Source organism: Balaenoptera borealis (genome assembly GCF_965194805.1).
Source record: "Balaenoptera borealis genome assembly, chromosome: 1".
Lineage (NCBI taxonomy): Eukaryota > Metazoa > Chordata > Mammalia > Artiodactyla > Balaenopteridae > Balaenoptera > Balaenoptera borealis.
In genome coordinates, this window is record NC_138860.1 from 125,830,533 (window position 1) to 125,858,168 (window position 27,636).

Genomic DNA, 27,636 nt, shown 5'->3' on the forward strand with positions numbered 1-27,636 from the left:
ATCAGATACCTATTATGTGCCTACCTACTACTGTTCTGGAGGCTAGGGATATAGTAGACAAGACAGACAAAGCTCCTGTCCTCATAAACCTATATTCTTCTTTGGAAGGCAGGCAATCAACACAAATGTCATCTAGAAAAAAGTGCTATGAGGAAAATAAATGGGAATGAGAGGGAAAGGAATGATGAGAGAAGGTATCTGCCACTTTAGATCACATGATCAGAGAAGGTCTGAGGAGATGACACTGGAGAATAGACCTAAATGGAGTGGGGAGAGGGCCATGGAAACATCCAGGGGAGGGCATTGTAGGCAGAGAAAGCAAGCACAAACAACCTTGGATAGCAGTAAGGAGGCCAATATGGCTGCAGTAAAGTAGGTATGGAGCGGAAGGATGTCACTGATCACTCTTGAAAGAGGAAGAATAGAGGGCAGCCAGAAGGCTATTGCAATATCAGGTGAGAGGTGAAGGTCGTGTAGACTAGAGGGATAGTGGGGGAAGCTATGAAAAGTGGTCAGAATCAGGATGTTTTTAAGGATTTAAAAAAAAAAAGAAGAGAACTTATTGCTGGACTGGATGTGGGGAGAAGGGTGGGGAGGAAGGAAAAAGGAGAATTTAGTATGACTGCCAAAGATTTTGACTTGAGCACTGGGTGAATGGTGGAACCATTTATTGAGATGAGTACACTGGGAGAAGATTTCTTGTGAGGAATCCAAATGTACTGAAATCTGTAAGTGCATACATAATACAGGTAGTTAGGTATATGAGATCAGAGACCAGGAAAGGGGTCAGGGATGGACACTGAATTTGAGAATGATCAGTATATATATATATGTATGTGTATATATATATATATATATATATATATATATATATATATATATATACACATATGCTAAGAATGAGTTTAAGTTAATAAGAGCGGTCCTATGGACAAAGACCTACCCTTATCCCCAATATCCAGAGGTCAGAATTATTAAAAGGGTCTATCCAAGAAGACTAAAAAAAAAAGTAGAGAACAGCCAGAAAAGTAGAGAGAAGCTGGAAGAGTCAGCTATCCCAGGAGCCACGTGAGGAAGGAGGAAGTGATCAGCTGCATCAAATGGTGGAACTATTCCCTTCCGCACCTCCTCCATTTATACATCTGGAAAGACTCACTCTCTTCCTCAGGAGCTGGGAATTTGAGGGATGGTCTTGTCTTACTATGGGAAGAGGGCATTTGGGTAGTAGCGATTATCTCCTGCTAGGGAAATGCTGGAAAGTGCTAAAGAATGTAGCTCCGCTGCAAATAAAGAAGTGAACCTGCAGAGAAGCTGACTCTGCAGAGCTGGGTGAGGCTGTGGTCCATGCTAGCAACAGGGAGGGAGGTCTCCTGCCCTGGTCTCAGTGAGTCTTCAAGGGTGAACAGTTCCATTTCCCTATTTTCATGGTCAGTGGAGAGGGCCTCTTGCCAAATTGGCCAATCCTGAGGGTCTTAGTGCATCAGGGTCCACTGCTTTATATGCTGCTAGTGTTAAGGAAGACTTTAAAGCTGACTCCAGCAAAGAAACATGGGAAGGCTTCTGAAAAGCTATGATGGGAGGAGCAGCCTCAAGCAGAGAACACTGAGCAAAAAAAAAGGTTTGCAGAGATCAGCGAGGGTTAAACACAGTGTCATCACCGTCTGAATTCCTTCTATGGTCAGGTTCCACTGCTCCCTGAAAGGCTCAAAAGAGCAGAAGATCTTCTCTTCTTCCATTTTGAAGACTGCCTTAAGAACTCAGACTGGAACCAGAGGGTCTAACATCACCTGGAAAACAGCTGTCAGCTCCGTTAGAAAGCTAGGAATCTTAGGGTAATATTTGACACATTCCTTGTATCATCAATGGAACTGAAATAAGTAAGGCTTAGCTCCTTAATGATAAAGAAACAAGACATGGAGATGGGAGGAGAGATCATTTGGTAGTCAGCACTTACCCCAAATTCTTTTAAGAGATACTGTAGAATTGGCGTTTATCAAGATGTAGTTTCAAACCTGCCCCCTACCTCCCCACTCCCAACACATACAAATAACCAAATAACTTAGGTAGCCCTTGCTCATAAATTATGTCATTTGAATGAACCAGTCCCTTCAAGAAATTGATATACCCAGATTTCCTTTCCTTGAGCCTTTGGAAGACATAGATGCTCTATATGAGCTCAGAGGTATGATAGGTCCCATCCAAACACCTGTGTTGCTGTACCCCCTTGCATACTCCCACTGGTCCTTTTAGCATCAAGGGTCAACTGTATATGTTGGGAGTATTCTGAGTGTCTCAGGTCTTTATAAAGTGGATATGCTCCAACTATTCAGACAGTCTCAGCTAAATTTCAGAGCAGAGGTGTGTCCTTCTGTTGGATAGTCTACAGATGACAGTCAGTCCATTATTAGTGAAAGGCCCACAGGCCACATTGACAAGACCATCAGGTAACATTTCTTCTTTACCTTGTGAAGTGTAGGGCTTCTTCAAATGGGGATGAAAACTTTGGACACATTGCCCTGGCTTCCAGTCATTGTCGTAACTGCTCACATGGTACTGAGAATTCCCCCTTTGTGGACCACACCCTTCCTCTTAGTCCCTTCAATTCTGTTTCTCTTTCTTTCATTCTTCCACCAGTTATGGACAATTTCTCTTCCCTCTTTCTTCCCAGGATGGGTGACTACCTTATAGTTTCTACAGAACTGCATCCCTCTATTACCTTTTTAATACATAGCAATTCTATAAATTCTGTGTTCAGATCCTTTCATGGCCTGGACTCCCAAGGGTCTACTACAAAACTTAAAAAAATCTGAACAATGTTTCGGTTTTTTTTCACCCTCTGGTTTAAATAATCTTAATTCTTAAGAAGACAATGTAAGTGACTCTGGGAAATGAGGGACAAACTATACACAGTGAAGTACAAAAAATATATAAAAGTTGCTATTTTAAGAGGTTTTCTAGCTTCGTGTGCTGCCCATTTGAAATATCTGAAGTCCTACCATGCAGATGAGCTACTTCTTTTTCTCCTTGGACTCTTCAGTCATGGGGATTTGACAATCCCCCCTCTATAAACCTGCACTGAGAACAGAACCACTGATTGACTTACAGGCAGAACGGGGTATGATACACTCAGAACACCATAACTGTATATATCTTAGTATGCTTATTTAAACTGTAGTGGTCCATTCACATGTGAATTACTTTCACAATATAACACCAAAATGGAAGACAAATGAGCTCAAAGGCTTAAATGTATGGGGTTGTTTTGCATTTTTTATTGACGTCAGACTGGAGTTTTCATGAAATATTCCAAAGAAATCAATTGTTTAAAAAACTTTAAAAACTATAATGATCTACCCACCACTGTTGAGCACAGCTTGTTAGTCTTTTCCCCACCCCATCCCAATTCCTGCAACCCATACTTGCAGTTTTGCTTACACTGGCATTTCTTCCCTGGGGCCTGGAATAGCTTGAATCTATCCATGTGAGGGACATGCAGCTGGATATTGGCTATTATCCAAACTATTGTCTGGCTGACCCCAGTGCCTTGCATTTTCTTCAACACCAGAAAAAAAATTTGCAGTGGTTTGCAACTGGTTGGCAAGATTCCATCTTGCTTAGATTGATGGCAAAAATCAGATGCACTTAATCTACTCTCCTCCATAAATCGGCCCAGACACTCATCACATTAGGATTGGGATTTGGGGACATCCAAATTCCCACAGCTTTTAGGAACACCTAAAGACTTTGATCAGCCTTGCTATCAAGTGGCTACTTTAGCATCAGATGGAATTTTGTCCCTACAAGATGATTACTCATCAGCTGGTCTCTGAAGCACCTGAGATTTACTTGAGTCCCCCAGTCAATTTTGTGAAATTAGTTATGAACCTGCCCTTTTTATGAAGAAGCAATATGATAATCTTTAAGATTAGTTTTCTAAAGAAGACACAGCCTTACACATCACCCACCATAATTACCCCTCTTATTAAGGTAGATACTGGGTGAATTTGTACAATGTTACCAATTTCTGTCAAAAGGAAACACTTTGGTTTTTTACTTTTTTCAAGCTCTATTAAGATATAATTGATATATAACATTATGTAAGTTTAAGGTGTTCAACATGATGCATTAATAAACATATATATTGTGAAATGATTACCACAATAAGGTTAGTTAACACATCCATCACCTCAAATCATTACACTTTTTGTATGTGTGGTGAGAACATTTAAGAACTACTTTCCAAGCAACTTTCAAGTATATGATACTGTATTGTTAACTATAGTCACCTTGCTGTACATGAGATTCTCAGAACTTATTCGCCTTACAGCTGGAAATTTGTACACTTTAACCAACATCTCCCCATTTCCCCCACCCCTCAGCCCCTGGCAACCACCATTCCACTGTTTCTATGAGTCCAGCTTTGTTAGGTTCCACATATAAGTGATGTCATACAGTATTTGTCTTTCCTATCTGACTTACTTCTTTTAGCATATGCCATTTTGTTTAAAATGGTAGGATTTACTTCTTTTTATGGCTTAATAATATTCCATTTTCTTTATCCATTCGTCTGTTGATGGACACGTAGATTAAGAAACAGTGACTTTTTAATGCCACAACCCAACCCACTCACCCACCCACCCACTGCGCAAAGTTTCTAGCAAAACTGTCTCTACAACATCCCTCTCACTTTAAGATGATATTCTACTTGACACCACACTTATGTTTCAGCTACTGTGTCCCTTAGCACTATTTTACTAAGAAATACTTTAGTGATTTTGGCTGGACTGTACATCTAGATGAATTGCAAATTATTCAAAAATCCTGAATGGCCTCTAAAATGTAGCAAAGTGGTGAGTCCTACTATCTCTCAGGATGGTAGAGAAAGGTTGGCAGAATCCACAATGTCAGGGAAGGTTCTCTCTCAGATAAAAGAGAAGTTTATCCCTTTTTGAAGCTCCCCTCACCAATCTTTTCCAACCTAAACTCCAAATATACATTTAGCTCCATTGGAGGTTTAAGTGTTCCCAAAGTAGTGTAGAGCCGGAGGATTCAGAATTGTGACATCATTTATCTAACACCTTTATAGAAAAAAAAGAAAAACTTAGCCTCAATATTTGTGCTCTCAAACAATGTTGGTTCACCTGGACAGTCCTTCATTGTTTATCTCTCTTGATGTTTCCATTACTTCTCTTCTTTTCAATGTCTCCATCTCCCTCATAAGTGTATTCCATGCTACCCCTTCAAATAGAGTAAAGAAGTTCTACCTTGAATCTAACTTTACATCTAGCAAAACTTTCCTCTGCCCAGATTTTTGCTGATTCCACCTTGGAGAAGGATGAGTTATGGCCCTATAGTTGGTGAAAACAATGGTGGGTCTTCAATCACCTTCAGTCTTTCACAACCAACAATGGCCATGGCTTGTTTTTCTCCCTGGATTACATAGAGAAAACATACCTTACTTTTTGGACCTGTTGCATCCTACATCCATATCATAAGCATCCTGGCTGCCACTCTAATTTTGTTCCCAATATCTACTTTGGGCTCTCTTCCTCAATACTTATGACCTTTCTATTCCTAGATCTTTTTTAAAGACCCCGTCCATCTCTTCCATTGAATCATTGCTCCTGGACATTCATTTGAGCACAGCTTCACCTGCAGCTTTGCTTTAGGAAATATTCCTTTTTCCTTAACTATCCCTAAGGAATTCTTGCCCTTGTAATACCCAGGACTTCCCCAAAAAAGATAATAATTCTGATTATAAGTAAATTAGACTGCTTTAATATAAATAACTATTGAGCCAAAGCATATTCATTTGAAAAAGACTTTGAAATTTGAAGAAGAGAGTTAAGAGAAAAAAGAGAGAAAAAAAAAAAACCCTGAAAACTATTTTCTGGAATTCTTTTTCTGTCTTTATTAATAGTCCTAACTTCTTCAGCTACCCAGAGAACTTTAGAATCATTTAGGAGCACCTGTATAAGACAACTTTGTTATTGACTTGCGCTAGTAAACATATTTGATCACTTTACTTTGGGAACATGGCTAGGATGGTTTGGAATTCAACTAATGAAAATCAGGCATGGGTTCATTAGAGGAAAAAGCTTTTTTTTACAGAAACAAAATGTAAGTCCTTTAGAAATACTTGTTCTTTTTAATTAACTTAAATCATATTGTCATCCAGAGATAAGTGAAACATTCTCCCTCCTTTATTTATCTCCAGCATTTCATTCTCTCCCAGTCTTCTCCTCTATAAGGAGAGAATTTTAAATACATGGTATCACTCTGGGGAGGTTGAGAGAGATGCTTAATAGCAGGTATGCTTGCTCCCCGCCAGGCACTATGTTAATTTCTGTGAATACAAAGATAAGTAAAATCCAAACTCTGTTTCTTAAAAGACTCACAATTTATTTAGAAAAGCAGATAACTATGTAACCAGTTTATACTCAATGTGATTAGTACTTGCATAGAGTTTTAAATTAAGTGTTATGGATAAATAATAAGGGAATAGTTAATTTTGCTGAGGAGATATAGAAAGATGTCATATAAATTAAATTGTAAATAGTGCAGAAATACAAAGGGTGGTTTGCAATAGAGCATATGTTGGCCCACCACTGCTTAAGGTTGGCCTTTGCACTTGAGGTGTGACTGATCCTAGAAGGAACCATCAGTTAGATGTTGTCAGAGACAGAAAGTAAAACATGAATAGAAGCAGAGTCTCAAAGAGGCTGTCAGCAACCCTGGTTTGGGCCAAGTGTCTGAATCAAGGCAACTGATGTCGCATGCAGAGCTGGAACATTCCCACAATTGCATCTGAAAACAAAACATAAAAAGAGTGAAAACAAAGCACATATTGTAACATGGCTGTCAGCACTAGAACAGGCAGATGGGTACCAGCCATCCAACTGAGGTATAGCTTAGAGTTTTTCCAAAAGCTTGTGAGAGGAGCAGAACGGGGCCAGATCACCTGTTTACTCAAGAGGCAAATCCTCTAAGAAGTCATCTGCAGCCCGGAACATCTGCTTCAGTGCAGAGAGGATTAAAATGTCCTTTAAAGGATCCATCTCCCGCTCTGAAGCATAATTTTCAACCACCAAGATATTAGAAAGAGGAATGCCTAGCATCTTGTTGGCATTCTGTATCTGTGGAAAAATGAATTTAATAAGCATAAGTCATATCTGAAATTTGACTGATTTAAATATAATTCAAGAAACAGAAAAAGTAATGGCTTAATAAATTATTTTCTGAATATAATTATAATTCAGATCATTATTTTAAAGTGGGGTATAAACTTGAATCAACCAGGCAATTGATCCATTTCTTCATTTACCCATGAATATGTAGTGTGAGCGCACACACACACACACACAGTACAACACTATTACAATACTATCTAGTTGCGAAAAGTTTTCCTTACCTGGCTTTGAGAAATCATAGATTTATTCATCTTTAAGAAGTTGTCTTGAAGAACTTCATAGCAATTTTTCACTTTAGTAAACAATGCTACATGTGCTACACCTATATCAAAAAGATAAATCAGTTATTTTATATCATAAACAGCAGTGTATAAACAAGGTAATTAAATATGTGTGAAAACAGTACTCTGTAAGGTAAAGTTAAGAGCAGGAGAATGCAATATCCCCAAGAAATCTCAATATGGGACTTGAAGTTCTTCTAACAGGAGAAATTATTTCTTCCAAAGTGAGAGATCATTTCTAAATGCAATTAAATTCACTGAGTTGCAATCAGCTACTATTCCATTCAAATAGTGTGTTTTAAAGTGGCCAGGGGGTAAAAGTGGTTGCTGAATCTTGAAGACTACAAAAGAACCCCAAGAAAGAGAAAGTGAGGAAGATTGTGTGTGAGCATTTATAAAAGCAAAGTACACTGATTTCACAGTTCTACTAAGGACCTCTTGCCTTTTCCCTCAAACCGCAGAGATCAGATGAGTCAATCACACTCGGCTTCTAACTGAATCAAAGTTCTGCTTTACTAATAACTGCTTCCCCAGGAAGGACAGAGGGGATATCCCTACAAACCCCAAAGACATAAAAAGAATAAGAAAATACTACAAACAACTCTACATGCATAAATTTGACAACTTAGAAGAAACAGACTAAAACTACACACTACAAACTACCACAACTCACCTAATATGAAATAGATAATTTTAATAACTCTAAAACTATTTTTAAATTGAATTTGTGGTTTTAAAAACTCCTGAAAAAGAAATCTTCAGGCCCAGATGGCTTTAGTGGAGAACTCTACCAGACATTTAAAAAGAAATTAATACCAGTTCTACACAATCTCTTCCAGAAAATGAAAGAGGAAGGAACACTTCCCAACTCATTTTATAACACCAATATTACCCTGAGACCAAAACCTGACAAAGACCACAGAAATTAAAAAAACAAACAAACAAAAAATAAAAACCCAACAACTACAGACCAATATTCCTCATAAATATAGAGGCAAAAATTCTTAATAAGATATTATCATACAGGATTCAGCAATACATAAAAAGAATTATGCACCATGAACACATGGGTTTTTTTCCTAGGGAGACAAAGTTGGCTTAAGATTCAAATTCAGTCAATATAATCCACGATACAAACAAGCTAAAGAGGAAAAAACTCCCATGATCATATCAATCTATGGAGAAAAACCATTTGGCAAAATTCAACACCCATTCATGATTTAAAAAAAAAAAAAACTCCTAGAGAAGTAGGAATAAAGAAGAACTTCCTCAACTTAATAAAGAACTATTATTAAAAACCCATAGTTGACATCATAGTGGTGAAACACTGGATGCTTTCCTCCTAAGATCAGAAACAAGGCAAGGGTATCTGCTCTCACCACTATTATTCAACATAGTATTGGAAGTCCTAGCCAGGACAGTAAGACAAGCAAAGGAAATAAAACACATACAAATTGAAAAGGAAGACATAAAATTGTCCCCATCTGAGATGGCATGAAATCCTAAGAATTCAACAAAAAATCTTCCTAGAGCTAACAAACTATCAATATCCCACCAAGATTTTTTTTGTAGAAATAGACAAGGTAATTCTAAAATTCCCATGGAAATGTAAAGGCACTAGAATAGCTAAAACAATTTTGACAAATAAGAATAACGTGGGAGGAATTATTTTACGCACTTTAAGACCTATATTTTTATTATTATATAGCTACAGTCATAAAGACTGTGTGGTGTTGGTAGAAGAATGAACACATAGATCAAGGTAACAGAATACAGAACCCAGAAATAGATGCACAAAAGCAAGGACAATGAATTTTTGACAACAGTGCAAAAGCAATACAATGGAGCAATGATAATCTTTTCAACAAGTGGTGCCGGAGCAATTGAATATCCATAGGCAAAAATAAAATAAAATAAACTTTGACCTACACCTCACATCTTACACAAAAAGTGATTCAGAATTAATCATATATTCAAATGTAAAAAATAAGACTATAAAATTTTTAGAAGAAAACATAGAAAAAATTTGGGGACTTAAAGCTTGGTAAAGGATTTTAGACACAAAATGAAAAGCATGATCCTTAAAAGAAAAAAATTGATAAATTGGAGCTCACGAAAATTTTTAAAATTTAGTTTTGTGAAAGTCTCTGTTAAGATAATGAAAAGACAACTGAGCACTGGGAGAAACTATTTGCAAACCATATATCTGATAATTGACTCGTATCTAGAATTTATCGATCTCTTAAAACTCAACAGTGAAAAACCAAAGTGTCCAAATAGAAAATAGGTCAAAGACATGAAGAGATATTTCTCTGAGGAAGACACATACAAACAAATACGTACATTAAAAGGTGTTCAATGTAATTCATCATTAGGGCAATGCAAATTAAGACCATGATGAGCTATCACTATACACCTATTAGAAGAGTTAAATTTTTTTAAAATAGCAATAATGGCAAATACTAGCAAGAATACAGAGAAACTAGATCTCTCATATATTGTTAAAATATAAAATGTGCAGTAATTCTGAAGAGTTGTTTGGTGGTTTCTTAAAAAATTAAACACACACTTAGCATAGGACCCAACAATCACAATTTTGGGGAATTATCCCAGGAGAATGAAAACTTATGTCCCACAAAAACCTGCACACTAATATTCAAAGGAGCTTTATTTGCAATAGCCAAAAACCAGAAGTAATCAAAACGTCCTTTGATAAAGAATGGTTAAAACAACTGTGGAATATCTATACCATGGATTACTACTCAACAATAAAAAGGAATGAACAATTGATATACACAACAACTTTGATGGAATTCAAAGGATATTAGGCTGAGAGAAAAAAGCCAGTCTCAAATCAGACATACTGTTGGATTCCATTTGTATAACATTCTCAAAATGACAAAAGTATGGAGGTGGAGGAGAGATTAGTTGCTGCCAAGAACTATAGATGGTGAGGATTGGGGGATACCATGACAAAGACTTTGTGGTGATAGAGTAGTTCTGTATCTTGATTGTAGTGGCGGTTACACGAATCTACATGTGACAAAATGACAAAGCTATACCAAACATTATAAGAGTGTTATATCTCCCGATTTTAATCTTTCTGGTCTAGTCATATAATGTGGGGAGGTGACTCGCCTATCTAGCCACAGGAAAATCACACATGACAAAAAAAAACTATGGCCTTTCTAGTGTTTAAGTACTGAAGACTAGGATTTAGGGTCCTGCTTTCAATAAAGCCTTTGGATGATCTCCATCTGCTGTTGCCACCAACTAACCCAGGGCTCGGGAAATTGGATGAAGGGGGCATGGGACCTTGCTGTACTCTTTTTGCAATTTCTTGTGAATATATCATTATTTCCAAGTAAAAATATTTTAATAAGTACAATGAGACTCACCGCAGTTTAATACTTCTTTCTGAACTTGTTTGAACTTTGCCACCATTTTAGAGGAGAGATTGTCAATAGAGTTGATATCAAAGACATAAGCCACGCAGTGAATCCTGTCTTTCAGTGATGGAGAGGTGATGAAAGTAGGATGCTTGGGTGTAATTGGTTTATGGGGACTAAACTGTTATAGAAACATAAGGTAACATTTAGAGAGTCTCTGCTGAATTCTTTCAGACACAATTCATGTTTCAAACATGCCCACCACTAACCTCCAAGCCAAAACCTTCCCTTCCCCCCGATACTCCTTCCCCAGATTAGTTAGTAGCACGCCTTTCATACTTCCTCTCCACTGTTAGCATGGTGCCATTATGTCTTTTTTATAAAACAACACACTCCATTGCTTTGGCAAAAATGGTGATTATAACTTAATTATCCATAATGGAAATATTTCAGAAAAGTACAAATAATGTTTTTTTAAAACCTAATTTCAAAACTCTTGCATACTTAAATGCACTAATTGAGAGAAAAGGCAAGAGAAAAATATATTGAAAATGCCATTTAAACTAAAACACTATAATTTCTTTTAATTTTACAGAAGAAAAAGAAACTAAAGTGAAAAAAATACCAAATTTTAAATTAACATCTCCTTACCACAAGACAATAATCTTTCCAGGGTTAAGAAAATAATTACAAAACATAATACAAGTCTGGGTTCATTATTTTTTTAACTCAGTGTTGGACTGAATTGATTGACTCTGTGCTGTGAAAAATGAAGGTGCTCATATGTCTCTGATTTCTCCCATTTCTCTGCCCTGCTCCTCCTCCCTGTATCTTTATGTCTTTTTAGATTGTGAGCTTCTTAAGGATAGGATTATGTTCATATTCAAAACTAGCATAGTATCTGACACAAATTTGGTTTTTAATCAACAGTTTTTAAATAAATAAGTGCATAGTTAAGGTTTCCAATCAAGCACAATTGAGAGGCAAAGGAGGTCACTGCTTAGAAACTGAGGCTGATTTTATTGTACCTAAAAGAAAGGTGATAATAATGGTTAACTTTTTGAGAACTTAGAGTACATCTTCTCATTTAATCTTCTTAGCCACCTATGAGATGAGCATTAGCATTATCTACATTTCACACACACATGAAAAAACTAAGACTTACAGAGACAAGTATGTAACTTGCTTATGGGTACACACCTAATTGGTGGCAGAGCCAACCTTTGAATCTAAGTATTTAAGTAGTGAAGCCTGATTACTTTCAGTATAACATCACACTTCAACAAAAAGTGGTTGTTTCAATATTTTGCCTAAGTGATTATTAAAGTGCAAGAGATTATACTACTGCTTTCCTACTATTTTACATCATTGTAAAGAATGATATAAACACAGCTCCTCCTGAACTTTCCCTGGAACCTATATGAGTAGAATCTTGCCTTTTGGCTATATTTCTTAATGCTATAGAAAATAAGAGCTGTTATCTACTTTCCTTACATGAATACTTATTAAAGTACAGCAGTGTTGGTTGGTGTTAAAACCACTTTATGACAGTTGAAACTGCCTGGGGTAAAAAGTCAATGAAAAGCATTGATGAAAATGATTTGAAATGTTTTAGACATTGAAGGATTCTTACCTGATATCTGTCTGGCACGCAGCCTTTTAAGATGTGGGGTATGTCAGCCACACATAAGCCTACTCCCTCTTTCTCATCCAGCCCCATGGAGTCACACAACATAAACGGCAGAGATTTACCATCTTTTCCATCTTTAACAGAATATATCCTATACTGTAAAACAAAACACAACAAGTATAAAAGTTCATTCTTCAAATAGCCTTCAAGACATGGCAATAGGAAAAATAGAAACTGGTTAATATTTTTAAACTGTGGTCCTCAAACATTTTGGTCTCAGGGTCAACTTAGACCCTTAAAAATTATTGAGGGTCCCAAAGTTATTTTATTCATGTGAGTTATATCTATTGACATGTAACATACTAGAAGTTAAAACAAAAAATTTGAAATATTTCTTAAATCATTTAAAAATACAATTATGACCCTGTTACATGTTAATTATCAATTTTACAAAAAAAATTATTTTCCAAAAAAGTTATAGAAAAGAGTGGAATTGATTTACTTTTTGCAATTCTCTTTAATGTCTAAATTAATAGAAAAGAGCTGGATTCTCATATTTGCCTCTGCAGTCAATCTGTTGTGATATACTGCTTTGGTTGAAGTACATGAAAAAAATCTGGCCTCACACATACATGTAGTAGGCAAGGAGGGAGTATTTAATTTAACAGCTTTCAGAGAATTATGGACATTCCTCATTAATAATACGTCAAAGCTGAACAAGTGATAATTTCTCAAAGATTAGCTGCAATGTGAAATTCATGACGTTTTCATACTATTACATTAAGTTCGTTGATCTATCTTACACTTTGAATATATCTTTTATCCATCCATGATTTTGTAACCTGATGCATTGGTCATTTGAAAATATTGGTTCACTGTCTTATCTGGATGGTCCAAATATTGGCACATTTCATTGTACAATATTAAAACATCATATTTGTTAATACCATCATAAATCTCATTAGATAAGTCTTTAAGTTCTTAAGTTTTCAAGCTCAAAGTGGTGGATACAAGTTTCCCAACGTTCTAATTTTTTCTTAAAAGCTCAAATGCTATCTTTGGTAACAAACACTGTGAGTTGCTGTCCTTGAAGTGACAGGCTCATTTCGTGCATTTTCCCCAAAAATGTCTACCAAATACCCAAGTATGACTCAGCAAGTCTTTCAGTTGTCTTTTCAATCAAAAATGTTACATGAGAAAAGTTCAGCTTACAACTCAGTTGCACCAGTGCCCTTGCTAGACAACCAGCATATTTTGACATGCATTAGGAGCACTTTATATGCACTTCCCATTTCATCACACAAAATTTTTAAATGATGTGCATTTAAAAGTTGAGTTTAAATAAAATCAATAATCGTTACTGATTCATCAAGGAAATTCTTAAGTGAAAGTGGCATTTTGTTTGTTTTTACTGCAAACTCAGTGGTAGGGAAGATTACAGTGACTGTAGTAGTGTTTGGTGCCATTGCTTGATTCATGCTAAGGTGCCAACAGATAAAATTATATTTGTTTGATCAATTCAAATGTTAATACACTAGAAAGAGCAAAAAGCATCTTAGTGTTTTAAAAACAGTTTTAAGCTCACAGATCCCCTAAAAGAGTTTCAGGGACTCTAAGGGGTCCACAAACCTCACTTTAAGAAGCACTACTTTAACAAAGCTTCTTTTCTAGACACACTCAATCTGATCCCAAGACTATTTTTCAGGAAAACTCTGAAAAAGCTTTATTTATTGGTCAAATACACTTCCAACATAGACACAACTATGGAAGATTTGGGAAGAATCACAAAGAAAAGGACTTCTCAGAGACACCAGACAATACTCTAATCACCATTCTCCCACTCTAAACGAGGAAGTGGAGAATACCCCTGTAGCCTATTGTAATTTGTGTTTTTGTTTGTTTTCAAATGTGTTAAGAAATAGTAGTTTCATTTAACCAGTTTTCACAGCTGAATATTTATTCTATAAAAACTTTACTGATGGTACATTTTATATATAGTTCAAACTACTGAACGAAAAAAGTAGGTCCCAAAGATGCAAAATTACTACACCAACCAATCCAAGGTAAAGGCAGATTTACACGCTGTACAGCTCTCCGAGGCCAGGAGGTGGTCAGTTTTAAGTATAAATGTCAAAACTGTACAAAATAAGGTTTTGATTTTATTTCATTCTTCATACATTCCATATGATTGCGAGCTCAGAATCCTACTGAATGGTAGGCATCTGGAATCAGGACTCAGTCCCCACTCCTGGCAGGAATGCGGGTGTCTATTTACACAGGGCACTCTTCAGACAGCAATCTGTACTTGGTATATTGTGTTGACATGAAAGCAGAGACCAAGAACATTAAACGTCGATATAAGGTAGTTCTTTCTCTTAAAAAGGAGTTTCTGCATTTAATAGTGTGCCAAAAGAATTTTAACTTATTAAATATATTCTAAGTGAACCTAAAAATTACACTTTATAAACATAAAAATACTTTTATTTTTGGTGTAATACATCAATCATATCTGCAAATAGAAAACCAAAACTGTATATAAAGTAGTAGTTTTCACCCAGCAACAAGAAGCACTTATGTAGTTATTTTTCAAAAGGGTCAGAAAAAACTAATTATATACCCACTAAGATTAACTTATAACTTAGATATCATACTTACCGCTATTCAGTGATTCACTAATACAGCAAAACAAGCTTTCCCCTAGAGAGAGTGGTTTCTTCCTGTCAACTGGGTAAGAATCGAACATATTTAAAAAAGAAGGGAGAATCAATTGACTTCTCAGCGTGAATCCTACATGCGTTTTAGTCTGGGGGTATGTTCATCAGTGGGTGTTTAATCAGAAGTACTTATCCTGAAAGATAAGTCTTCCCATTGATTTAGAATTTTCCATCTCTGAGGTTTTGTACCTTCTTGGAGACAAGGGCATGCCTCAGATTTTTCTGTATTTCTATTTGGGGCAGGGGAGGCGAGGCTGGCTAACACCTCTTTAGATTCTGTTTTCGAGAGGGTAAAAAACAAGGAAAACAAACATTATTCCAGACTTTTCTGACACCCAAACTAGGAAAACACACTTCTGTTTTATACAGTCCTAGCCAAAGATAACAAAAATTAGAGCCTCAAAGAGCAGCCCAGAGCTCTCCATTATACTTTTATACCTGTGTGTGTATTAAGTATAAAATAATGACGTTTGGACAAAGGAGCTTTGTAGTTATTTATTTTAAAGTTACAGTACTTAGAAACTCCTTGGTAATAAATTGCTTGGCTATTTCAAGTCCTGCTTCCAAGCGTGAGCGCCAAGTGAACGTGTTTCAAGCTGGGAGGGTGGGTCCGGGCCCCGGGGAGCCCCAGCCGCCCTGCGCCATGCGATTCCGGGGTCGTCTGGGGGCAGCCCGGCCGTCAGAGCTCGTCGATCTTCCTCTGCAGGTACTTGAGCATGGAGTCCATGCCCTGGGCCGAGCCCCAGATCTGCTTCAGCACCTCGCACTCCCGCTCGTTGGCCTGCTCCAGCTCCAGCTTTCTGCTGCAGCGCACGAGGGCCTTGGATTCCACGAGCACAACCGGGTTGCAGGAGGCGAGCTCCTTAAGGCGGACCATGACTTCCCGGGTGAAGGTCCCGGGCCAGAACACCTGGGCGCCCAGGCCTTTGCCGCACGCCGCCTGCGCCGTCAGCTTCCGCCTGCTGAGCAGCGTTTCGTTCGCAGATGCTCCTCCCATTACCGTGGGAAACATAACGGTGGTACAGCCGTCTGGCCTCTGTCCGAAGATAGTAGCGGGTGTTTGGAACCGAGCCTTTTCATTGGCCCAGACCACGTCACAGAGAGGCAGTATGGACGCTCCTCGTCCAATGGCTGGGCCGTTTACGGCTGCAGTGATAGGCTTCTTAAACTGAATGAAAGCATTCACGAAGTTTCTGAAGGCCTCGGCCATCTTCGTGTTCTCCCTCTTCCGGTCGTCGGTCAGGCGCGCCGCCGGATGAAGTAGATGAAGTCGAGGACGCAGCAGAAGACGCCCAGGCGGCCGAGCAGCACCGGCTTGCTGTCTCGGTGGCGGCCGTGCTCTCGGCGCTCTGCACTTCCGCCCTCTCCTCTGGGTTGAGTGAGTTGTTCTGGGACGACTTCGTGGACAGCCGGATGTGGGTGAAGCCTTCCTGCTTCCGGACGACGATGTCCCTGTACCTGTAGGTGCTTTCCGTCTGCCTCACTGCCGCTGGTCGAAGGGCTGGTCTCGTCCATCGTCGATGAATTTCCTCCTCCCGGTCGTCACTCCCGTGACCGACGTCTGCAGGTTGGTGGTCTTGTTGGCTGTCAGCGCGTCCGTGAATGGGGAGGAACCTTTCCCCTTCACGGCTAGTCCCGTGGCCATGGCCGCAGTCAGGGGGCCGGACACCTGAGGCACCAGCGGGGGTATCCCGGGCCGGCCCCCCCATCCGCGGCCGCTCGGCGCCGGGGCCCGGCAGAGCCCGGACCGGCTTTGTGGCCGCCACCGCCAGCGCCACCGTGTCCTCCTGCCCTTGCTCGGCGGGGTCCAGTTTCTCGGGGCACTCGTTCTGAAAGCCGTCCCCCGCGGTCCTGCTCTTGATAGGGCTCTTGGGCACGAGGATCTTTATGCCTGCCGTGGCCAGGTCCATGTTCTTCCGGTTCAAGAGGGACGGGGCTGGGTTCTTCCTGAACTTCTGGCCGGCGGCAAACAGCGGGCTGGTCTTGGGCTCGTGCTCTTTGCCGACCATTAGTGATTTAGGAGAGGCCTTGGAAAAGATGCTGTTGGTGGGTCTGGAAATCTGTTTCCTAGCATTGTTCGGGGAGGTCCGATTGGTTCTGGTGAAGGTGCCCTCCTTCTGCTTCTCGGTGTGGAGCCTGTTAAAATCGTGGATATACTCCTCTCGGTTCACCAGGTGCTGCTCCGGCTCCCAGGCGTTATCCCCACTGTCTTGGCCTTCCACCGAACCAAATACTCTGTCTTCCCTTTTTTGTTTTTCCTTTTGTCAACGATCCTTTCAACCTGATGTGAGTTAGTGGTGGAGACCAACATACACGAGTTTACTCCTTTTCCAAATTTATCCGAACGATTGGTATTCGACAGTCTGTACCACTCAAGATAAGACTCTTCAGATCAGGAGTTAAAGCCAGGCCACATCTCGGCAGAACAATGACTAATATCTTAAATTAGAGGTTATTTTCTTTCCCTGCTCAACAGCCCAACCAATCACTTATTCAGTTCTCCCAAGAATCTCAACCTATTGTCATTTGTGATGGAGTCAAAGCTCCCATTGCTCCATGAAATGCCTAGGAGCAATCCCACTGGAGATTTTGATCTAAGTGAATGGGGTTTACTGGTACCTCAACATGAAAGGAATTACATGAAGCATTAGAGTTAGATACTTAAAGTACATTATAAAATTTCAAGATCAATAGGCACATTCGTAGTGACACTAACCATTAACCTGTTTCCTGTACTTCAATTCTTCAGAAAGAAGGGTCTCTGAGCAATAAAATATTCCATTTCCTTCACAAATACTCTGTCCTGTTTTCCTTCAGTGTATATAGTATTTGCATTCTATTTGGAATTCAGGGCTTACATCTTCTCTTAAAGCAATGCCTTAGGAGTTTTCAACATAAAAAGAAGGCAGAGAAATTCTGTCCTGATGAGTACCGCTATTATAGCATCTATCACATGGAATACTACTTATTTTTTTATTAATTGCATTGGTCCCTGAGATCCCTCAGTAAAGGGACCAAGTATTATTTGCCCTTAGGTCTCTATTGCAACACAGTATTTAGCAAACATAAACATTTCAATCAATGCTTAATGTCCTGATTTGCTGTTGTGGTATCTTGCCTTGGCTCCTAAGGCTAGGCTGATATATCATAATAAAGCCACTCAAGTGGATAGAATATAGCCAACATCAAGAAATAAGATGTGATTCTTGAAAGTCCTAGAAAATGCTTTCAGTTATTGAATGTGACACAAAACTAAAATGAGCTATTGCTGTCTTATGCTAAATTATGCATTGACAATGTACAACATATTCCCAATCAGAAGATAACAATATTAGACTATAGCAATCATAGAAAAACACAGCTTGATTATGAAATTTTCTATTAATTCCCTTTATTCTTTTTGTTTGTATGATAACATTGACAAGCACAGAATGGAAGTTTCTAGATAAATATTGCACTGTAATTGGTAGGTCTTTCAGGTAACATTTTTAAAAATGGTGTTAGTATTATACTTATTTCCTTAAATCTATTAATTTACAAATAAGATAGTCTTTATAGGAGCATTGATAGATTGATTTACCCCTGTGAAGGTTTAAATCGCTGTTTTGCTTCTCATGGTCATTTCTTATAAAATAATAATTGTAATCCATAAAACAAAATCCTCAGAAAATCCTGAAATAACTTACCTGTTCAGTAATGCTGGTGACATCAGACCCCACTATGGCTTGGTGAGTCAAATGGCCGTGGAAAATGGACTTCACTGAATTGAAAAAACTGGACTTTCCGGACCCCACTGGACCCAACAAGAGAATACGGATTTCTGAAACCAAGTCTGCATAGGGCCTGTAGGCTCTGAGGTCTGCTAAGAGACTATTTCTGTGCCTGTAAAAATGCAGTAGTTAAATACAACAGGCAAATTTCCATAAGGAAGAATACAATTTTCCTGGCGCTTTTCTTCCCTCTGAAAGGTATGGTTTAATGCTTACTTATTATTTTGATATTAACATCTGTCATATGACTTGAAAGGGTCTAAGGTTATACATTTTGTGCTTGAAGAAAATGCACTTACCTATATCTGACTAAGTTAAACATTAACCAGCAACCAAATCATTGCTAAACTGTTAGCCTTAGACCATATAAATCTAATAAGAAATAACAGTAACACTGAAGATGAATTTTCAGTAAAAAGGTTATATTAAGGAGAAATAAAAATAAAATAAATGCAGTGCAGGTGTTTATCTATAAACTGGGGAGGAGGGACTTTGTTTTTAAAATTCTCCGAGGTTCCTCGAAAACTTTATTCTCAAGGAAAGGATTCAGAGGAATTTTCTAAAATGGTCATCTTGACTCTGTCTGGAAAACTTTGAATGTAACAGGGCCAAAGTGAAACATGAAGTCAAATTGTCATCAGGTGGATCTTAAAAGTTTCAGTTGGTAGTGGTTTTGTTTTTGTTGCTGTTCTACATTGTCTTGAACACATTATGTCTGGAACACTATAACCGATTTTTATCACTCCAAGTGATACAATTTTTAATTTTACTATTTGTTCATGCCGTTTATACAGTTGGTGAGTAATGAAATGAGTAATAGATAGTCCAAGAAACTAACTTACTGTGTGGCTCTTGTTATCCTGTTTATGTAGCCTGCAGCATCCTTAATTCCTAAAGGAAACAAACAGCATAATAATGTTTAAACTTGTCTAGTTTAATGTGGCCAAGTCTACCTTCTAAATAGGGTATTGAGTCTTCTTGCGTAACCCAGCTGAGCTGTTGGGTTAGGAGTTAGGGTCGGCAGCATAACGAGATGAAGAGGAGCTAAAATTTTCTTCTTTGTACATTAAGTCACTCTGCAAACTCATATAATTATGCCTAGAGGTCCTCGAGCTGACCCAAAACGTGTCACGTGTCAAAATACTGAGGCCTTCCCCCACCCTTTCTCTCTCTCCATCTCCATCTCCACCTCTTCACTCACACTTCTCAACTTACTTTGATCAAAACTGCCTATTCTTTCTGGGTAATAACCCCATAACCTTTAGGCCTTCCAGGTTTCATTTTTGAGCTTATAAAAAATTTTGTGGCATGAAATTCAATTGTCTGTCTCCTTTTTCCTTGTTCACGTAGATTAATTATGACCTACCAAACACAAAGACTAGAACCAGAATGTAGGATTATCTAATTTAACATACCTTCCACTCGAAAAACTTCACATTCCAAAAATCGGGAGCCTAAGTCAGGATTTAGTCCTAATTTTTCCACTAAAAGTTTAGGTATAACAATGGTTCTCTTGTGTAAATCTAGAGATAAGTACTGAGCCTGAACGGGAGAAATAGGGAACTGAAATTCCAGTTGGTCATTGCTAATTTTCAATGTTGAATTTAAAAATGCAGCTGTCATTTCCATTGTTTTATTCTTTTGAAATGAAAAATAGATGGAAGTATTTAGCTTTCTAAAACTTTCAGAGATTTCAGGATAATGCCCAAGCATAAAGATACCAAAACTATTCTTGGGGTAATAAATCATTGTTACAGTGGATCCCTGACGAATGCACCTATCATGCATATTGCTAATTCTGTTTCCATGGACAGTAGACTTATAAAGAAGTATCAAAGAAACATTTCCAAGCAGCTTTTGAAGACTCTTTTCCTCATTCCATGTCAGTGTGGTTCTCACTGCCATTGTTCTGTATCTAGTGAGAAAAAAAATTAATAGTTTGAGAGAGTAGTATAGCATTGTGGTTTCTGCTATACTAGTTCCAGTGAGTTATTTTTTCCTCTCGTCCACTTATTTGGATTTGGATTATAAGGCTATATATATAGTACACACATACACATATATACATATATATGCATATATATAAAACTATAGGTAGATATGAAAAAATAGATAATTTAGATATTTAAAATATCATTAATTTTTTAAGGTCAGTAGAAAAAAATAAACAGACTGGATTAAAAAAATAGAGAAAAATTAATGAATTAGAACAGGGATCAGCACACTTTTTCTTAATAACAGATAGTAAAAATTTTAGGCTAAGTGGGTCATAAGGTCTCTACCACAATGACTCAACTTTGCCAATGTAAGGCAAAAGCAGCCACAAACCATATTTAAACAAATGCACATGACAGTGTTCCAATAGAAGTTTTTCTACAAAAATAGATGGCTGGCACATAGGCCATAGTTTGCCAACCCATGAATTTGAAGATAGAAATGAGAAATTAATTCAGAAAACAGTGTACAAAGAAAGAAATTGAAACATGAGAGGATTAAATAGGGAGGTCCTAAGTGGCAAAATAGACCATTAGCCATCACACCAATTCTTTCAATAAGAAAAATTAGAAACACAGGATAAACTGTAAAACAGATATATTTGAAAGTATTAGAGAGAAAAAAAAGCAGTGAAGAATTGTGTTATTGGCTAAGATTTGGAAAAGAAGTGAAGACAGAGAGGTAAGCTTGGCATTTGATGCATCTGTCAACTTTAGAAGATGCTAAGAAGTTCAGCAAAGCTTTTGCTAGATTCATAGAGCTAGGGTAATATAGCACAACAAAGAGGGTGCCTTCACAACCCTCCCCGAGGCCATGCATAACAATTATGATGAGCTACAGAGAAGAAGCACCAGTGGACTGGGAGATAGACTTAATTTCATCTCTAGTCCTCTCAATCTATAATCAGATTAAGACAAATGAGGATTGCCAGTGTCTCTAGCTACAGGACAGATGCAATATAAACTTTGGATGAAGAGAACATTTTCTTAACTTTAAATTACCTCTACATTTTCTTGATATTCAATGTCTCACACTCATCATAAACACAGGGGAGCAGACAAAACAACATGATAGAAAACCAAGAGAAAAAATAGAAAAGAAAATAGAAACAAATCCATACTGATCATGGAATTACCCATAGCAATTTTTAAATAACTAAGCTTGGTGTGTTCAAATAAGTTAAAGATAAGATTGAATGGTTGACAGTAAAATGGAAAAAAAAAATTTTAAGGAAATTCTGGACTTAAAAAAATATATCTGAAATTTAAAACTTGAAAGATACATTTAACTGAAGGTTAAACACACTTAAAAGGAAAAATTAGTTGGAAGAAACTATATCAAACTGAAACAATGAGACAAAAAGAAGAGGAAGAAAAACAAAGGACAAAAGAGACTAGAGGGTACAGTAAAATTAGCTAACATCTGTGCAACTAGAGTCTAAGAATGAGAGAAGGAAGGAATAGAACATATATTAAAATAGTCCTACAAAACTCAAAAAAGCAAATCTCAAAACATTTCAAAGCACTATAATTTTGAATAAGAATATAGGCTAGAAATCAGAAGAAAAAAAAAAGATCCCCTAATACATTAGAAAATAAAGAAATCTACTACTAAGAAATCTCTGGATCAAATAAGAAAATGAGATCTGGAAAATTTAATAAATGATAATAAAGTATTATTGTTGAAACTTGTGAAATGAAGCTAAAACATACTGTAAAAAATGTATATAATTAAATGCATGTATTAGAAAAGAAGAAAGGCTGAAAATGAATTATATAAACTTCAACTTCACAACGTCAAGAAAAAAAGCCAATTAAACACAAAGAAAAAAGAAGAAATTAAATAATAAAAGTAAAAGCAAAAATTAATAAAGCAAAAATAAGTATACAAAGAGAAGATCAACAGAACCAAAGTTAGTTTTTAAAAAGAATAATAAGATGTGTAAAACATTGCTGATACTGATAAAGAAAAAAAGGTGGTGGGGTGACAATGTATCAAGGTCAAGAACATAGACAAGAACATGTATATATGCTACAAACAATAAAAATATTGTTTAAGCTGAACAATTTTTTAAAAATAAATTTGAAAATAGGCAAATTTGAAATGGACCAATTCTGAGAAAAACAAAACTTACCAAAACTGTTATGAAAATAAATAGAAAATAATGAATAATCTCATAGCCATTTAAAAAAACAGAATTCATCATTAAAGACTTCCCACAAATAAAACTCAAGGATAAGTGGGTCCAATAGCTAAACCAAACTTTGAGGGATCAACTTTACAATCTTAAACACTTCAAGAGAATAATTTAGAGACCAACACATTACAATGGCATTATAAGCAAGGAAATTTGCAAACTAGTCTCACTCCTAAATACTGATGCAAAAATCCTCAGCAAAATATTAGCAAACCTAAAGAAAAAAGAAGTGAAGCAGATTTTTTATTTAAACCTCATTCGCAAGAGCAGCAAATAAAATAATGTTCCTAGGAGTAAATTTTTTTAAATATGCGAGCAACTTCTGAAGAGATCATTATATGAAGAATGTTATAAAGGACATGAAAAATTACCCAAATAAAAACCTACCCAACTTTCTTGGATGAGAAAAGCCTTCTTAAAAACGATATCAATTCTTCCAAAATTTATCTTTCAGTTCAGTGCAAGCTCGATCAAAAGCCCAAAAACATTCTTTCCATTGAATGTAAGAAGATGATCTGAAAGTTCACATTCTATTTCAAGGAGCAAAGAAGAGCCAAGAGAGTTTTGAGGAAAAACAAGTTGAGACATATAAAATTATGATAATTAGGAGAATGTGAGAGTGGCACTAAGATAGTCAAGAGCCCTGAGACTGACCAACTTTCATAGCCAGGGTCCCCTAGAAAACAAAGCTTAAGGCCGAGTTTACATGCAGAGGCTTTATTGTGGGGTTCAAATCCAGAGAAATAAACATGAGGTAAAGCAGAACGTGAAATCGAGGACTTGACCAAATACAAAGTTGACACAACTGATTACTCAGCTTGGAGAGCAAGTAATAGCTCTATAGGAAAAAAATTTTAATTAAATCATATGATCCTCATAATCTCATAACATCCTTAAAAGTAAATTCCAGTTGATGTGAGGCACTAAATGTGCAAAGTTTTAGAAGGAAATGCTGGAGAGTATCATTATGACCTCTGTATTGGGAAGGATTTCTAAAATAAGATACTAAAAGTACAAACTATAAAGGAAAGAAAGATAAATTTGACTACATTAAAACTTAAGTTTTTCTTACAATAAAAGATACAACAATGCAACTTTAAAACACATTTATCCTGCAAATATTATCCAACGTATACATAAGAAAACCACAAACAACCTAATAGAAAAGTAGTCAAAGTATGTGAACAGGAAATTCACGGATGAAGTAACTCAAATGGGCTATAAACATATGAAAAAATGTTCAGTAGTTCTAGTGACAAGGAACTGTAAATTAAACAATAATGAGATATCATTTCACATCAAACAAAAGTCCAGTGATACTAACAGTTGACCAGGACATAGAAATTCAAGAATACTTACGTTGTCCTGATGGGCATGCAACATTTTGGAAAGCAAGTATATGCATAGCAGCATCGTTTATGGTGATGTTAGAAGATTGGATGTACAAATTTTGGCATATTCATACAAGGAAATACTAAAGGGCATTGAAGTGACTGAACTAGACCTATTTGTATCAACATGGATAAAGCTCAAAGAATTAATTGGAAAAAAGCAAGTTGAGAATGAGACTCTTAGTATGATACCATAAATAAACTGTTAATACAAAAAGCAATACTAGAGATCATTTTAGATACATACATATATACAGTTAAAGCATAAAAACAAGCATGATGATAATTTATACCAAAGTCTGGGTAGTGTTACCCTCTGGGAAGGAAGAGAAGGGAAGATAATGTAGGAGAGACTCTTAGATAATTTCAACAGGATCTGTAATGCTTTGGTTTTCAAGGGAAAAAAACCAAACCATTCTAATTAAATAAAGCAAATCATTCTAAAAATCAGATAGAACTGTATAAGATTACAGTAGAGTTCATTTATTCTCTATAGTTCCCTGTTTTTGAAATATTCATTAAAAAACAAAACCAGTGAAAGAGAAAACATGATCATTAGCAGTGATTTCACTCTGAAACTTTTTTCAAAGAAAGAAAAACAGGCAACTTTCTTCGCACACAGCTAGGAAACATTGGATGGCAGCAAGTTACTTACCTGTTTTTCAGAGTTGGACGAGGCTTAAACTGCTCCCTCTGATTTATGGAACAGCCACAATTGGGACACTGAAGGTTCTGCTGAGATCAGTGGTTTCCTGTTCATAAGAAAGGAAAGTGAAACTCAAAGCAGCAAACCATCAGGAGACAGCAAGCCACCTGCTGTTAAGTTTCTTTTTCTCTAATGAAAAAGAGACAGGAAACAATAAAACAAACAAAAAAAAGATTCCTGTTGAGCACATGAAAAAGATCTTTGGTCCCCTCTGCAACCCACATCTAGGCATGCATGAAATGGCAATTATTAATTAAAAATTGTGATAAAACTAATAGTTAATAATTTCTTGTGCATATAACTATGTATTTGGCACTATGCACCTACCTGCATTTTCCTAGTTTCTGATCAAAACAATCTCATACAGTAAACACTATTAGCATCCCTATTTCTCAGAGTATGAAAATAAAAGTTAAGGACATTAAGAGACTTTGCCCAAAGTAATGGAGCTGATAGAGTGGTGCAGCCAGCTGGTATTCAAAACCCAGACTCTTTGCACTGGAACAAACAGGTTATGATTTGGCTTTTCCTGAATGCATACATAAGGCAGTGTGCAGCCTCTTTTCCTGTTTCCTGCGTATACATTCATTCATTCAATACAGACTTAGATCCTGGGAAGGAAAATGTTGAGTAAGATAAAACCACTGCCCTCAGGACCATGCTGTGTACTCAGGGAGACAGTCGGGTACACAGACAAATATGTTAGTGTGCCGAGGGCTACAAGTGGAATAAGAACGAGATTGTCTGGGGACCAGGATGACGGTGGCCTCACCCAGTCTTAGGGCATTAGGAAAAAGCTTGCTAGAAGATCAAAGTTTAGACTGAGACATGAATTACAAGGAAGAAGTGAAGCAAGAGAGAGCACAGTGTTATGAGACCTCCAATTATTTCAGTCTGTCTGGAATGGAGTGACAACATCAGATTGGCAGGCAATGAGGCTAGGGAGGTGATCAGGGTTTTAAAAGATGCAGACGTAGAGAATGGACTTGAGGACACAGAGAGGGGGCAGGGTAAGCTGGGACGAAGTGAGAGAGTGGCATGTAGTTATATACACTACCAAATGTAAAATAGATAGCTAATGGGAAGCAGCCACATAGCACAGGGAGATCAGCTCAGTGCCTTGTGTCCACCTAGAGGGGTGGGATAGGGAGGGTGGGAGGGAGACACAGGAGGGAGGAGATATAGGGATATATGTATATGTATAGCTGATTCACTTTGTTATACAGCAGAAACTAACACAATATTGTAAAGCAATTATACTCCAATAAAGATGTTAAAAAAAATAAAATAAAATGTACAAAGTAAAAAATATATATACACACCTGGGGGGAAAAAAGTCTTATTTAAATTGAATTTTTATCAGTAAGACAACATTCACACTCCAAAAGCAGGGGGTGGCATGGTCAAAATTGAATGTCTTAGAAAGAAAAGTGTATTTGTTGTTTCTTGCTTTGTAACAAATACCATAAACCTAGAGGCTTTGAAACAACTCACATTTATTATGGCACAGTTTTTCCATGGATCAGGAGACCAGCATGGCTCAACTGGATTCTCTCTTCAGGGTCTCTCACTCAAGGTGTTGGCCAGGAGTGGTCTCATCTTTCTCTGGGAAAGCTCTTTCGGATTACAGCAGAATTCAGTTCCTAGAAAGTGTAAGACTGAGGTCCCCTGTTCTTTGCTGGCTGCCAGCCTGAGGCCACTCTCAGCTCCAAGAGGATGCTCCCAGTTCCTTGCCAATGGTCTCACTCATCTGAGGCTTACAGGACATGGTGGCAACAGAATCCTCCAAGGCCAGCAGCAGAATCTCCCTCGTGTCAAATCTCCTTCAGAGAGAGCCCCTTTCTTTTAAGGGTTTACCTGATTGCATCAAGCCCACCCACTGAAGATAATCTCTCTTTTAAAGCCAATAAATTAATCATGGAAATGATATCCCATCATTTTCAGATCTCTCACACTCAAGGGTAGAGAGTTACACAAGGACGTAGGTCATGGGGGGGCATCATAGATTTTTGACTATCACAAAGGGCAAGACTGAGATCAAAGAGACCACTTTTTAACCTTTGCATTTATTTATTCAATCATTCATCCATTCATCTATCTGTTCTTTTTTTTTTTTTTTTTGAAGTATAACTGATTTACAGTACTGTGTTAGTTTCAGGTATACAGCATAGTGATTCAGTATTTTTGCAGATGATATTCCATTATAGATTATTATAAGATAATGGGTATAATTCCCTGTGCTATACAGTAAATCCTTGTTGTGTATCTATTTTATGTATAGTAGTTTGTATCTGTTATTCCCATAACCCTACTTTGTCCATCCTCTCTTCCCTCTCCCCTTTGGTAACCCCAAGTTTATTTTCTATGTCTGTG

General features: G+C 37.3%; 1 protein-coding gene and 1 pseudogene across 5 annotated transcripts; both read right to left on the reverse strand.

Annotated features, from left to right (window-relative positions):
- Positions 1 to 6,381: 6,381 nt before the first annotated feature.
- IFI44L (interferon induced protein 44 like) lies at positions 6,382 to 26,000 on the reverse strand. 4 transcript variants are annotated; one of them, XM_082355662.1, is made up of 9 exons: positions 25,213 to 26,000; positions 20,390 to 20,889; positions 19,817 to 19,865; positions 18,891 to 19,086; positions 12,494 to 12,646; positions 10,870 to 11,041; positions 7,412 to 7,512; positions 6,962 to 7,136; positions 6,694 to 6,807 (listed from the first exon to the last, which is right to left on the reverse strand). In XM_082355662.1, exons 2-8 carry the CDS (start codon positions 20,877 to 20,879, stop codon positions 6,966 to 6,968), a joined length of 1,332 nt encoding a protein of 443 aa, XP_082211788.1. In that variant the 5' UTR covers positions 20,880 to 20,889; positions 25,213 to 26,000; the 3' UTR covers positions 6,694 to 6,807; positions 6,962 to 6,965. The 4 variants fall into 4 exon arrangements, with proteins under 4 accessions (XP_082211790.1, XP_082211788.1, XP_082211789.1 ...); XM_082355663.1 differs by lacking the exon at positions 25,213 to 26,000 and adding an exon at positions 23,554 to 25,197; XM_082355664.1 differs by lacking the exon at positions 6,962 to 7,136 and having other exon boundaries at positions 6,382 to 6,807; positions 25,213 to 25,322.
- On the reverse strand, positions 12,655 to 18,884 carry LOC309611333 (chromodomain Y-like protein pseudogene; annotated as a pseudogene). The gene has a single exon. The product of its transcript is annotated as a chromodomain Y-like protein pseudogene (transcript).
- Positions 26,001 to 27,636: the final 1,636 nt, after the last annotated feature.